General features: G+C 35.4%; 1 protein-coding gene across 1 annotated transcript; it reads right to left on the bottom strand.

The window, feature by feature from the left end:
* Window positions 1-913: 913 nt before the first annotated feature.
* LOC120627956 lies at window positions 914-13,969 on the bottom strand. Its single transcript, XM_039896087.1, has 4 exons — window positions 13,922-13,969; window positions 10,079-10,278; window positions 1,351-1,568; window positions 914-1,196 (listed from the first exon to the last, which is right to left on the bottom strand). The coding sequence occupies exons 1-4, from the start codon at window positions 13,967-13,969 to the stop codon at window positions 1,030-1,032; spliced, it is 633 nt and encodes a 210-aa protein (XP_039752021.1). The 3' UTR covers window positions 914-1,029.
* Between the last annotated feature and the right edge of the window lie 691 nt (window positions 13,970-14,660).

Here is a 14,660-nt window from a genome sequence, read left to right as displayed (position 1 = left end):
GAAACGGGATGAAAGTTTTTATCAATTTTATTTCATAGCTCCGTTAAATTGGAACAGATTTTAATATTACTTTTTTTATTTGAAAGTGTATATTACCAAGCATGTGTGTTTTAATGAAGATCTGATGAATATTGTCTGAGATAAAGGACATAACTCTTCACAGATACTAGCAAGTCGCAAGACATATAGGCACAACGATTGAATGCATGCGTACCATCCTACTGATATTATAAATGCAAAAGTTTGTAAGGATAGATGTATGGATGGATGGATGTAAGTATGGATGTATAGTGTGTATTTTACTATGATTTTCTGTAAATTGACTGAAATATAACGATGTTTTCTAAAGATGTCATACCGACTTAGAGTTTTTCTGGCGTACGCCGCGAAAATGATCGATGGTACATAAAAATAAAGATACATGTTTAAAGTAATCATGATTATCTACAAAAAAATCCGCGATGCTATATGTCTAACTATTATGGTTAAGTCACAATTACTGCTTTTTTTTATAATTTTTCTTTCAAAACTCGGGTATAATCGTAAGATGTTGACATTCCTATCATGATATTAATGTTTATCCAAATAAATAGTTTTATAAACATTAATTTTGAATATATACCTGCAAATTCCTTTTTAAATTATTCAAATTGAAAATATCGCTTAGAATTTGCGACGGGTATAGAAAAGCAAAAAGCAAGAAAAATCAGCGGGCCGCCCGGCCGCGAATATCATAGTTTGGAAACAAAACTGGACCTGGTAAGCAGCGCTCAATTCGTTTCTTGGTTTTTTTAAGATATTGAAACCTCTAATAACCGATTCGGTGCAGACGAAGTTGCGCGGGTCAGCTAGTTAAGGAAAACCCGCTAAACGCCCGGCCGCGTATAATATTGTTTGTAAATAAAACTATATATTATAATTCTGTTGAACTCCTTTACTTTACTTAAAATTTTACTCAAATGAGTATTCAGAAAAATTTGTAATCCATCGCTATTTCAAGTTACAAGTACTGCGGCCAAATTGTAGCGGTCAGCCGAGTGCCTCCCGCAGCGCGCGGTGATGCAACAGTCTCGCGGCGTGAACGTCGCAGTGTCCCACGACTGTCGCGAGCAAGCTGCACTGCACATACGCCTGCTCCTCAAGCCACGCACCGCCTGCCGCCCGCGGTCCTATCACGCTATCCGTCTCGAGACTCTCTGTAATATCATAATATAAGGTTTAAATCCCATTTTAAATCACTCTGCTTGGTGTAGCACCAAAACGCTGGTCGTTGGACAATTACGTAGACACTCCCACACGCCGCAGCAGGTGTAGGGCACACCTGCTGCGGCGTGAGTGTCTGTGTCTCACCGCACAAGCGCGGCCAGGAAAGCGCGGGCAGGCCCCAACAGCGCCGGTCGGAGAACTGCACGCGGTGCCGGTCGGACGCGCCGTGCGAGAGCCGCGCGTTCGCGTCACACGCTGCGACCGTCGCACGTCCAACACAGAGCGCGCCGCACTCGTAGGCCACGGCGTAGCGCCAGCACGTGTTGTTGTTGGACTCCTCCTCCACCTGCCACGGCCCGGTGCTAGCGAATGCAAGAATAGATTTATACACTTAGATGTAAGGCAAAGAATAGCACTATTATGGAATTATTCATGTAGGAAGTTACACTAAATAAATTAATAATTCAAAACAACTAAAAATCACACTTGGTGTAAAAAAAGATCCTGTGCAATTTATTCACACACGGCAGAAGTGTAACTTCTAAAAATAGCCTACGAGAGATTTAGGTGGATGTAGACTATCAGAACTATTAGGATAAATGTAAGGTTTATTTATTTAGTTTTCATGGTAACTAGAATAGGTAAAAAAAATATAATGTTTTCTATCTCACACTGTTCTATACATTAATATATGTCTGTGTCTTTATCTTCATAATATTCGGTTTCCTTGGTAACTTGAATAGGAAACAAAATGTGTAAAACATTCTGTTTCATTCTTGATCGGGAAGCATTTCGCTACATAGAGTTTAAAATCACAACGGTTTTAATTTCCCTTCAATAATTATTTTAACACAAAACAATACAATATAACTCCGCAGTGCAGTGCGGTGCGTACTAAGGGTTCTGTGGATCACCATTTAGGAATCTCTGATGTAGAACATGGTAGCAGGAATTATATTTGAAGAGTGGAATTAAAATAAATAACTTTTTTGACGTGCACAAAATTCTCGGACACGTTCCGTAGAACTTTTTTCGGTTTATGAGATTCTATTTTCATTTTTTTTCCGCCAGTATTCACGATTTTTGGCATAATTTTAAAATTATTAAGGAGATAAAAATATTGACACAAATAAAAATTCATCAACAATCAATACTTATACTAAAACATTCTCGGCGCAACACATGCATTAAACACATGGAGTCCGAGAACGTCTAATGTGTTCTATCTCAATCTATCGCCGGCTGAATACTTTCCGTTTAAATGTTTGTGTGTCTATGGGCTTATTTTTTCGTTTCATAGAGTTTGAAATCACAACGATTCTATACAAGTTTCACTTCAAAAACCAATCTATATAATTTCCAGTTAAGTTTATTTATAAAAGCGTGATTTTAAGCTATTATTTTTTTAACAGGCTTACAAAAAAGGTTCTCATTTCGGTTGCATTTTTGAAGTTATACCTACTTCTCTTGGCGCGTTAGAGAAAAATGGTGAGATTAAATTTTTACGATGCGCGCGCACACCGACATCTGCATTTTTACATCGTTAAGTTAGTTCTAGGTGGCATAACTGGTGACATAAATCGATATATATCGAATAAACAATTATTATTTATTCTAGTATTTTTGAAGTTATACTTCTTTGAAGTTTGAAGGAGACTGCAGTTGAAGGTCTTCCATCGGTCCATGAAAAAATGTTTTATCTTTCTCTCTTGTAGTGATGTGTAACCCATCGACACTTGTAACGCGTGATAAAGCGATATAAACTAATGATAAGGGATGTTTTTAGTAAGTATATCGGAATTGTCGGAATTGTTGTTTCTTTATAGTTCTATAAAACAGTCCGCGACATATTTTTTGAAGTCGACTCATTCGCAGACGAAGTCGCGCGGGTCCGCTGGTATAGAATATAATGATGAATGACGTAAATGTTGGGTGGCTTGAGTTCCCGAAACTTTTGAAGATTGGTCAAAAAATTCGAAGAAAAGTCGCTGCGCATCAAATTAGTAAAACAGCAGTGCCTATCACGAGAAGACCCTCTAGGATTTCTCTAAATAAAAAACAATTAATGTTAAACGTTCGCATTTACCTTTAGTTTGTGTCTGTGCAACAACTATTCATAAGTCGCAAGGGAGTACATACCCAAATTTGTCTATGAATATGATAAAAAACTTCCCTTATCATTAGTTTATATCGCTTTATCACGCGTTACAAGTGTCGATGGGTTACACATCACTACAAGAGACAAAGATAAAACATTTTTTCATGGACGAAGACCTTCAATTGCAGTCGCCAATCTATGAACTGAATTTCAAAGACTCTCGAATAATCGTTTTGATTACTATCAATAACATCTTAAATTTCATTAGCCGAAGAAAAGGATTGACGGTGTATACTTTCAACTGTCAAAGTTTACGCGCTTGTTAGGAAATAGGGAATTACAGCACTTTATCTATGATAAACCCGATGATTATATTAAATATATCAACAAATAATAGTTTGTATACTCATTGATAATGTATTGAAAATAGAATAAAGGACTTTAGTAAACTGTCAAACAAAAGTATAGGATCTATGGCGGGAGACGCGAGTTTGACAAGTTAGATTGGCGGCAAAAGAAAAGTGAGGACGGATTTAAATTAATGAATTGAGAATAGAAGATTAAGTAAAGTATTGTGGATAGAACGTTACAAATTGGGAATAGATGATTTATAATGGAAACGACATACTTAACGAAATATTGTTGTGGCAAAACAAGAGTCGTATATACTGGTGATGGAGTTGAGATAAGTTGTTAAAAGTTGTTGGTACTATGGTTGTACCTGATGTAGCATCAGATAAGTATATCTCTTATATCCTTTGGGTTATTCGGGTATCATATATGGAGCCCTAGCATTATTTCATACAGATAGCTTATGTAGCATACGTTGCTCTATACAAACAATTTGTTTCAAAAGTCCTGATGTTATAAGTGATAATAGTAGTTATGTTTGACCTGTCTTATATGTCTTGTATCAAAGGGCCTAGCGTTATAACATATGATAATGTTGTAATTGTGTTTATAAGTCTTGTTTTAATTGATTGAATAAAAGAGCAACGGTAGAGTTTCTTGCCAGTGGTCTTCTCTGCCGAAGACAGCATTCCGAACTGGTAGTAGAGTCATTTGAAGGTAATAAGTAATATGAATTATAGAGAAGCCTAATATACAGTATTAGAGTCAGTCTAGTTGTTTTATTTCACTCCTTGGGAAGTCAGGTTTATAGAGTACAGACCCACAACACTGCTCTAAAGCAGGTTGGTGGGCTTTAATGATGTCTTTTATAAAATGAATACTTTAATATAAGAAACTAGGTATTTAGCTTCAATAATACTGTTAATTAATGAAAGATCTAAGTGCCATCCTGAACATTGTGGGTATTGAAGTGAATATCTGAATACCTGGGCCTTCCATTCTCTATATTTTTTTAGCATCAGAAGTTGGATCCTATTCATGTCCAATTTATGCCTTTCTCTAATGCAGATTTACTTTTTTTAGAACCATCCCGTCAAATGTGGACATAGTAAAGAGTTTGATGTTTTTAATGATGCCTCAACTTTTTGCTGCTATGTGCTGAAACAGAAACACTCTGGAGACAAAGCACCATGCTTGTTGAAATTCTATATAAGGATATGTGGTCCGGAGAACCAATTGATGTGATATTTTTATTTTTTATTTTTGTTGTTTCTACTTTGCAAAGATAGTACTTATTATTTGAAACTGGTATGGCCTAGTGGCTCTTTTTTTACTTGGAGTCAAAAATAGATTTGATTTATATTTGTTTTGTTTGTTATAAACCAACTAGTCAAGTTAGCCAAACAGAATGTGTGATAAGTTTGATTAATTTGAATTATCAAGTTTTATTTAATTAATCAGGTTAGCCGAATGGAATTTGTGCTAAGTTTTATTTTATTAGACTGTCCAGGTTAAAATAATTTAACTGGTCAGGTTAGCCGAACGGAATGTGTGATAGATTTTTCTTTTGATTCTTATTTATTACATTGAGCAACTAGTCAGGTTAGCCGAGCTGTTAACTTTTATTTAGGAACTTTTCTATGTACTTCGAGATCGAAGTACTTGTCAGGAAAGCCGAGATAGGAGAGATTATGTAAATTATTCAGAACATATAAAAGAATACACATAAAACAAAACAAAAAAAAAACAAAAAAAAAAAAAATTTTGTTGGTAGAATAGAATAGAATATGATTATGTATCAGAACAATACATATAGGGAAAATTACTACTGAATAGCTAAATGAAATAGTTTAGTGTCTATGTTGGATTGTGCGAAGAAAATAATTGGGAGTCAGCTTAAATGTTATGGGTTAGGTTAATAATCTTTCAGTACGATGGTTAGAGAAGTTCTTAAAATTATCTAAGAATAAATACAAATATAAACTAAATTAATGTTGCTGCTGAAAAGGAAAATATATTAGTTGCATTATAAATAATTATATTATACTTAGGTCTACAGTTGTTTAAATTTTCAATTTCTATTTGAAATTTTAATAGTCCTTGTATGATAAATGATTCTGTTAAACGGGTGATTTAATTGATGTTTAGATTGAAATAAAACATTGAATAATAGAAATAACAATTGAACATATACCTTGGCTTTTATGATGAGATGATAAAAAAAAAAGATGTAAACTAATATAAATAATTCCATCTTAGCATTTTTATATTAATTTATTTATATTTATGTTATATATTACTTGACTTGGACAGTGGAAAAAATATGAATATCACCAGTGGGTGATGATGTTGTTGATATCACCAGTGGGTGATGATGTTATTGATATCACTTGAGAGTGATGATGTTGTTGATATCACCAGTGGGTGATGATGTTATTGATATCACTTGAGAGTGATGATGTTGTTGATATCACCAGCGGGTGTTGGTGTTTTGGTATATATTGGTTTGACTATTAGACTGTACCGATTGCATCTGTGACTAAATGAGACTAACAATGCAAATAACAGAATTGAGGAGAAATACAATTATGTGTATATTTTGATAAAGTTTGACTAGAGGCAAATGGATAAATTGTTTGAGATTTATATTGAGATGGAAATATTTGGATTGTGATTTTACATGTTAAAATGTACAAGATAAATGAAAATGAGTATTTTTGATTTACATTGTTGAAAATTAATCATTTTTTTTACTTTGATAGAAGTATTACATTGTTATAATTTGTTAAATGGTGTGGAATTTTGATGAAAATTTTGTTTTGGTCTCTTTCACTTTAATTATGAAATGTTATGATTATGCCTATCTTTTGATAAAATATTGTGTACAGTTTATTGATAAAAGTGTATACAGAATGTAATTGATTTGATGATTTTTTATGCTTATATACCATGAACTAATTTTATAGAGGTGTACATAAGATGATGTACTTATAAGGATGTTCTTTGAACCTAAAGACTTATGATACAATACATATACCTAAAAAGAATAACCCTATGTACTTCGAGAACGAAGTACTTGTCAGAATGGCCGTGTTAGGAAATAGGGAATTACAGCACTTTATCTATGATAAACCCGATGATTATATTAAATATATCAACAAATAATAGTTTGTATACTCATTGATAATGTATTGAAAATAGAATAAAGGACTTTAGTAAACTGTCAAACAAAAGTATAGGATCTATGGCGGGAGACGCGAGTTTGACAAGTTAGATTGGCGGCAAAAGAAAAGTGAGGACGGATTTAAATTAATGAATTGAGAATAGAAGATTAAGTAAAGTATTGTGGATAGAACGTTACAAATTGGGAATAGATGATTTATAATGGAAACGACATACTTAACGAAATATTGTTGTGGCAAAACAAGAGTCGTATATACTGGTGATGGAGTTGAGATAAGTTGTTAAAAGTTGTTGGTACTATGGTTGTACCTGATGTAGCATCAGATAAGTATATCTCTTATATCCTTTGGGTTATTCGGGTATCATATATGGAGCCCTAGCATTATTTCATACAGATAGCTTATGTAGCATACGTTGCTCTATACAAACAATTTGTTTCAAAAGTCCTGATGTTATAAGTGATAATAGTAGTTATGTTTGACCTGTCTTATATGTCTTGTATCAAAGGGCCTAGCGTTATAACATATGATAATGTTGTAATTGTGTTTATAAGTCTTGTTTTAATTGATTGAATAAAAGAGCAACGGTAGAGTTTCTTGCCAGTGGTCTTCTCTGCCGAAGACAGCATTCCGAACTGGTAGTAGAGTCATTTGAAGGTAATAAGTAATATGAATTATAGAGAAGCCTAATATACAGTATTAGAGTCAGTCTAGTTGTTTTATTTCACTCCTTGGGAAGTCAGGTTTATAGAGTACAGACCCACAACACTGCTCTAAAGCAGGTTGGTGGGCTTTAATGATGTCTTTTATAAAATGAATACTTTAATATAAGAAACTAGGTATTTAGCTTCAATAATACTGTTAATTAATGAAAGATCTAAGTGCCATCCTGAACATTGTGGGTATTGAAGTGAATATCTGAATACCTGGGCCTTCCATTCTCTATATTTTTTTAGCACGCTCACTCCATTGTAAAATCTTAAATATTATACTATATACTACGACAATACACACATCGCCATCTCGCTCCAAAGTAGGTAGGCGTAGCTTGTGTTATGAGTACTAAGATGACCGATGAATATTTTTATGAATAGGATACATAAAAAATTAAAATATACATATACACCCAGATACTGAAAGACATTCATGTTCACCACACAAACATTTTCCAGTTGTGGGAATCGAATCCACGGCCTTGGACTCAGAAAGCAGGGTCGCTGCCCACTGCGCCACTCGACCGTCAAAAATGATTCAGTTAAGTATACAAAAATCACAGGTTTTGATGTTGAAACTTGGCTGGATCAGTTAGTATACCACATTTTAATTGCATAATTAAATATAAAAGACCAAATCGTCGAGCTGGAGGAGTTGCTATTTATCACAATGCAAACGATACTACAAGCATTATTACTCCTTGCATTAATATGACAGTCAGACAGTCTGAATTTGTAAGTTCATCATGGTCACGAAATTGTTTTAAATACAATTTATATTTCTACAACTCAAAAAATTTAAGACATTATTTTTTTTTTTTTAAAGAACATTATTTCCATACACAACAATTGAAGCATCATATATGGGTAAAAGTGAGGATAAGTAACCCATGATTTAAGTGGAGACTTTAATATAAACTTTAGTTCAGAGACTTCTGAGCCACTGATTAAATTTTTTAATGACGATTTTAATCTGTTAATAAAAAATGACTCTTCAGTTTTAACAACAAGGCATGGCACCACTATTGATGGTGTATTTACAAGATACTTATCTACAGTTTCAACGAGACCTTTTATATCATAACTTAGCTCTTGTTACTCACGTGCCTATTCAGTCACTACGAGAAGAATCTACGAATATAACAGTAGTTTATTTGAAATATTTATTAATATACTTGATTCATTGCCTTAATGACTAATGATTGTACATTTTTACTATGTTGTCATATTTTTAAGTTAATAAAACCCTTTTTATTTAAAAGTACAATCGTTTTGATTAATTTTAATATTTATCGTTAATCACTACTGCATTTTAGTTGTTTTTTTTCTATACGCCAAAGAAGTATAACTTCTAACGCGTGTACACAAGTACACACACTCTTTTTTTTTTTTAAAGTGTTTACTATCAAGCATGTATTATCTAATTTTAAGAAAGATCTGATAAATATTCTCGGAGATAAGGGGTATAACTCTTCACTGATAACAGCAAGTCGCAAGGCAACGAATGCATGCGTACCGTCCTACTAATATCATAAATGCGAAAGTTTGTGAGGATGGATGTCTGGATGTATGTATGTATGGATGAATGGATTTTTGTTACGTTTTAATGCTACAACGAATGAACCGATTTGGCTGAAATTAGGCAGAGACATGAAATATAGCTCATAGGCTTCTTTTTAACCCGGAAAAGTAAACAGCTCTTACAGGATAGCATTGCTATTTTTCCGCATTTGTCTTTCAAAATCCGCGCAACAGAGTTTTAGATTGAAGTGGTTTTTTGGATAGGCATAGTTGAGGACCTAAAAAGTGACAAAGGTTACTTTTTATCCCGGAAAAACAATTAAAAATATTATTACATATTATCAAACAAAGTCCCCCGCAGCGTCTGTCAGTCTGTCTAGGCGCAAAAAACTGATAAAGTACCAAATAGATTTTCGTACGGTTTTCACTAATGAAGATAGTGACTCATGTAGAAGGTTTTAGTGTATTTTATTATGGTTTTCTGTAAATTGGCTGAAATATAACGATTTTGATGAGCAAATTCCTCAATAATATGGAACTTTCGTTTAAAAGTTACGACGGGTATAGAAATGCTAAAAGCATGAAAAATGCCGAGGGCCGCCCGGCCGCATATTATATAGTTCGAAAATAAAAAAAATGGACCCAGTAGGTTACGCTTCAATTAGGTTCTTGGTTTTTAAAGTTATTAGTACCGATAATTGATGCAGACGAAGTTGCGTGGGTCGGGTAGTTACCTGTATGATACAACGGGACGCTGCAGCAATTACTTACTACTTAGGTAGGTTATAGGTACTATTGCTGTCGGAAAACTAAAAAGTTGTCAATGAATTGACTTGAAATGTTGCCTTGCATAAGTATATTCTTAGTAATAATCCGATGCACATTATGCTGTTTAAAATGCATCGACGAGAAATAAACAAATATCGACGTAAGCGACGCTCTCGCCAAAGCTTTGGAGTGAATGAAGTAGTGCTTGCAGTCTGAGACGGGGCGGGGAGCAGACTCACGTGTGCGCGTGCAGGCGCGCGTGGTTGGAGAAGTCCGCGAGGAAGTGCGCGAGCGCGGCGGGCGATTGGCCCGCGAGCGCGAGCCGCGTGCGCGCGCCGCGCGGCAGCCAGGGCGCCAGCAGCGCGGCCAGCGCCAGCAGAGCGACGGCCGCGCGGCCGCGGCGCCGCGCGGCGGAGCGCATGGCTGCGGCGGACGAGCACTGCGGGTATTCAAACAAATATGAACTTTATCAATCGTGTGTTAGGAAATAGGGAATTACAGCACTTTATCTATGATAAACCCGATGATTATATTAAATATATCAACAAATAATAGTTTGTATACTCATTGATAATGTATTGAAAATAGAATAATGGACTTAAGTAGACTGTCAAATAAAAGTATAGGATCTATGGCGGGAGACGCGAGTTTGACAAGTTAGATTGGCGGCAAAGAAAAGTTAGGACGGATTTAAAGTAATTAATTGAGAAAAGAAGATTAAGTAAAGTATTGTGGATAGAACGTTACAAATTGGGAATAGATGATTTATAATGGAAACGACATACTTAACGGAATATTGTTGTGGCAAAACAAGAGTCCTATATACTGGTGATGGAGTTGAGATAAGTTGTTAAAAGTTGTTGGTACTATGGTTGTACCTGATGTAGCATCAGATAAGTATATCTCTTATATCCTTTGGTAACCCATTCAGGTATCATATATTGAGTCCTAGCATTATTTTATACAGATAGTTTATGTAGCAGAGGTTGCTCTATACAAACAACTTGTTCCAAAAGTCCTGATGTTATAAGTGATAATAGTAGTTATGTTTTAACTGTCTTAAAATATGTCTTGTATCAAAGGGCTTAGCGTTATTACATATGACAATGTTGTAATTGTGTACATAAGTTGTTTTAATTGATTGAATAAAAGAGCAACGGTAGAGTTTCTTGCCAGTGGTCTTCTCTGCCGAAGACAGCATTCCGAACTGGTAGTAGAGTCATTTGAAGGTAACAAGTAATATGAATTATAGAGAAGCTTAATATACAGTATTAGAGTCAGTCCAGTTGTTTTATTTCACTCCTTGGGAAGTCAGGTTTATAGAGTACAGACCCACAACAGTGCTCTAAAGCAGGTTGGTGGGCTTTAAAGATTTCTTTTATAAAATGAATACTTTAATAGGAAGGAAGAATAATAGTCATGAGAATAAATGATTACTGCTAAGAAACTAGGTATTTAGCTTCAATAATACTGTTAATTAATGAAAGATCTATATATATATATATAGATATTTTTTTAGCACGTGCATCACGGTCACTATCCGTTCATCATAACTTGACGCATCGCTTTCACAGTTTGTGATCAATTTGCTTGCATAAGCCTAATATCACAGAATTAAGAACATACGGAAACCGTGTAATATTTTATGTTATTGCAGATATTGCATAATGAAAAGATAAAGCATTACAAATTTGTTCCAAAAATTATTAAAAAAATACAATCAAATGGATAACCACTCCTTTTGTAAGTCGGTTAATAATGACTGTTTTATTACAAAAATAACATTAATTTTTATTCTTACATACGAAATACCAAAATTCAATCATATAGCGTGGCGATGCGTCGCCACGGCCTGTGTCGCCACGCCAACAATCAGGTTTACCCACTTTACGTGCGATTGAAGTAAAACGCGCGAGTGAAAGAGTAAAATGTTCCTGGGACTCCGCCATTCGATTTAATATTCAAATAAATATTTGATATAATTAATTAATAATATATTTATTCCAAAAGTAATAAAGAGTATATTTAGAGATTTTAAAAACACTTTGCAATTTTTCTTTTTTTTTTTTAATTCACAATTGATCTTTTTGAAGAACCGGCGAACATCGTTTTGATGAATGTTATATTTTACTTATTGTCCTATTGCGGTCTAAGAGGAATCAAAAAAATCTAATATCATAAAAATTGGTCCAACAGTTCTTGAGTTATAAATGGTGTAACTAACACAACTTTTTTTTATATATAGAGAAATAATGCTAATCGTTTATGACATTTGGCACTAACTGGCGTATAATTCAAGAAGCTTGGAGTATATGATATATACTTACGGCCAATCCAAATTATTATTTTTATTAATAGCGGAAACTACACAGACGTCTGACGTAAGCGTTATTTCCGCCAGAAAAAAGATCTGAGTCACTCTCTAGTCGCGCCTAAAGAAGTTTTATTGATGAAAGAGTAAATTTATACCAAAACTTTCTAAGACGCAGGCGCAAATAAATACATGCATTAAACACATGGAGACCGAGAACGTCTAATATGTTCTATCTCATTCTCGACCGAATCCTATTTATTTATGTGTTTGCGTCTCAGTGGACTTATTTTTTCATTTCATCGAGTATGAAATCACAATGATCACAATCGTTGTGATTTCAAACTCGAAGTCCATAGTATAACGAATCTACCCTACTCGCTAAATCTATATATAATATATATATATATATATATATATATATATATAAATGAATCCCTATATCACTTTTAATTTTAACTTTGTTACCTGAATTTTCGTCAAAGATAAATTCCATTCTAAGCTAGATTATCAATACGAGATGATATGCAAATCAATAAAATGAATCTAGAAATTATAGAAGAACTAGGTCATCAATCCTTTTGATAAAAACAGTCATGGTTTTGAAGTATTTATATTTGATAAGACGCTGCTAACACGTTGGAAAGTTGGAAGGACTGGGGACTAAAGCGACGCAGGGATAAAAAAAAAAAAGAAGAAAAAGAAAAGATGGCGCGGAAACTGACATCGGGCGTTTGGGATTATTGGGCGAGGTTTTAAAAGGAAATAGGGAAAGGAATATATTAGTATAAGAGTAATTATTTTAAGACTTTAAAGTGGAAGTATATTGTTTGCGTAATCGACAAAGTATATGTTAGTGTATGATTCGAAAAGTGGTTTTTATTTGGACTGGAGTCTTTTTACATTTCAGAAGTGGGATAGCCTACGTAAGTTATAACTCATTTAATATAATGTGTTTTGTGTATTTAAAATTAAGTGCGTTTTTAAATTTGATACGATTGATATTATAGACCTACTAAATAATATGAGCCTACCGCCAATGATAAACGTTGCCATGGGTTTATGTAACAGTGTCCTTGAATTTTTTAATGACAAGGTTGCTTGGAAGCTTCCGGCTCCGCTTTCAGCTGTAACGTAATAAATGTCTATTTAATTTTATAAATTAATATTGTTGGAATTTGCGCGCGGGCAATCTTCCGAAATGTCGCGAAACTGGCATCCCGGCGCGAGGGGAGCGGTGCGCGGGGACCAACCGCGCTCGCGTCTTTCTCACTTCGCACGGCACGGCAGACGCCCGGAAATTCTACCAGAGACTGGACGCCGCGCGGCCGCTGTGCGGCCGCCGCATTTTTTTTTTCCTTACGACTCTCACCTGATTGCTGCTTTTGCCTTTGACCTTAAGGCTACTTACCCTCGAGCTATCTAAACCCCGTGTATCGGGTAAGTGTTGAACGTTTCCTTAAAGTTTAGACGTTAGAATATCTTTTAATCAGGTACATTACGCATGCGAGTCGGCCATTACGCTCATTACCTTTGTTCTTTAATTAATCACTTGCTTAATCCTTGCATATTCTTTGTTAAAATTTCATCTGCAGCTTAATTCCTATTTTTTTTCTTTATAATTAACTTTCCTATTTCGATAAATTCCCAGATTTTCATACTATAGTAGTTCTCTGTATTTTGCTAATAACCTCACGTACCTTTTGCTATTTGCTATCTTTTATTTAATATTAGTCTTAATGTCTTTTGTTTTTATTTTAATGCTTCTCACTCTCTCATAATGTAAACTCCGTCTGATTGTGAACAACGCATCCGCCATCTTGTGCAGTGCTTACCGCTTAGCTGAGCCGCGTGTTTGCAATCAGACGAGTTGAAGCGGAATTATTTTTCACACGCTGGACGAAAATTCCAGGGTCCAAGTTCGACACTCTGTTGTTGTCGACGTCACCTCCGACGCCGATCACCAGCGTTGCATCGCCAACGTGCCGGCTCCTGGTGCAGCTGAAGACCACCTCGTGTCTCCGCCTGCTTCGGTCCAAGTTCGACACTCTGTTGTTGTCGACGTCACCTCCGACGCCGATCACCAGCGTTGCATCGCCAACTTGCCGGCTCCTGGTGCAGCTGAAGACCACCTCGTGTCTCCGCCTGCTTCGGTCCAAGTTCGACACTCTGTTGTTGTCGACGTCACCTCCGACGCCGATCACCAGCGTTGCATCGCCAACGTGCCGGCTCCTGGTGCAGCTGAAGACCACCTCGTGTCTCCGCCTGTTTCTTCTGGGCCACGCAATCAACGGCTACAAGCTAGGGCAGTACTCGCCCACTGCAGAATTTGGAAGCGAATTAATTGACGGGCCCCTTTCACCCACGACCGCTGACCTTTTTACCCTAAATAAAATCTGTGATGACGTGTTCCATCTTTTAATAGACCTGGCTAGAACCGTTACACAGCTCACACAAGATAGAAAAATGAATGTTAAAATGCAAAATGTAAATTGTTGATGTTGGAAAAG

This window comes from Pararge aegeria, chromosome 12 (genome assembly GCF_905163445.1).
Source record: "Pararge aegeria chromosome 12, ilParAegt1.1, whole genome shotgun sequence".
In the NCBI taxonomy this organism is placed as follows: Eukaryota; Metazoa; Arthropoda; class Insecta; order Lepidoptera; family Nymphalidae; genus Pararge; species Pararge aegeria.
The sequence above is the reverse complement of the archived record's forward strand: the minus strand, read 5'-3'. Positions and strand labels throughout refer to the sequence as shown.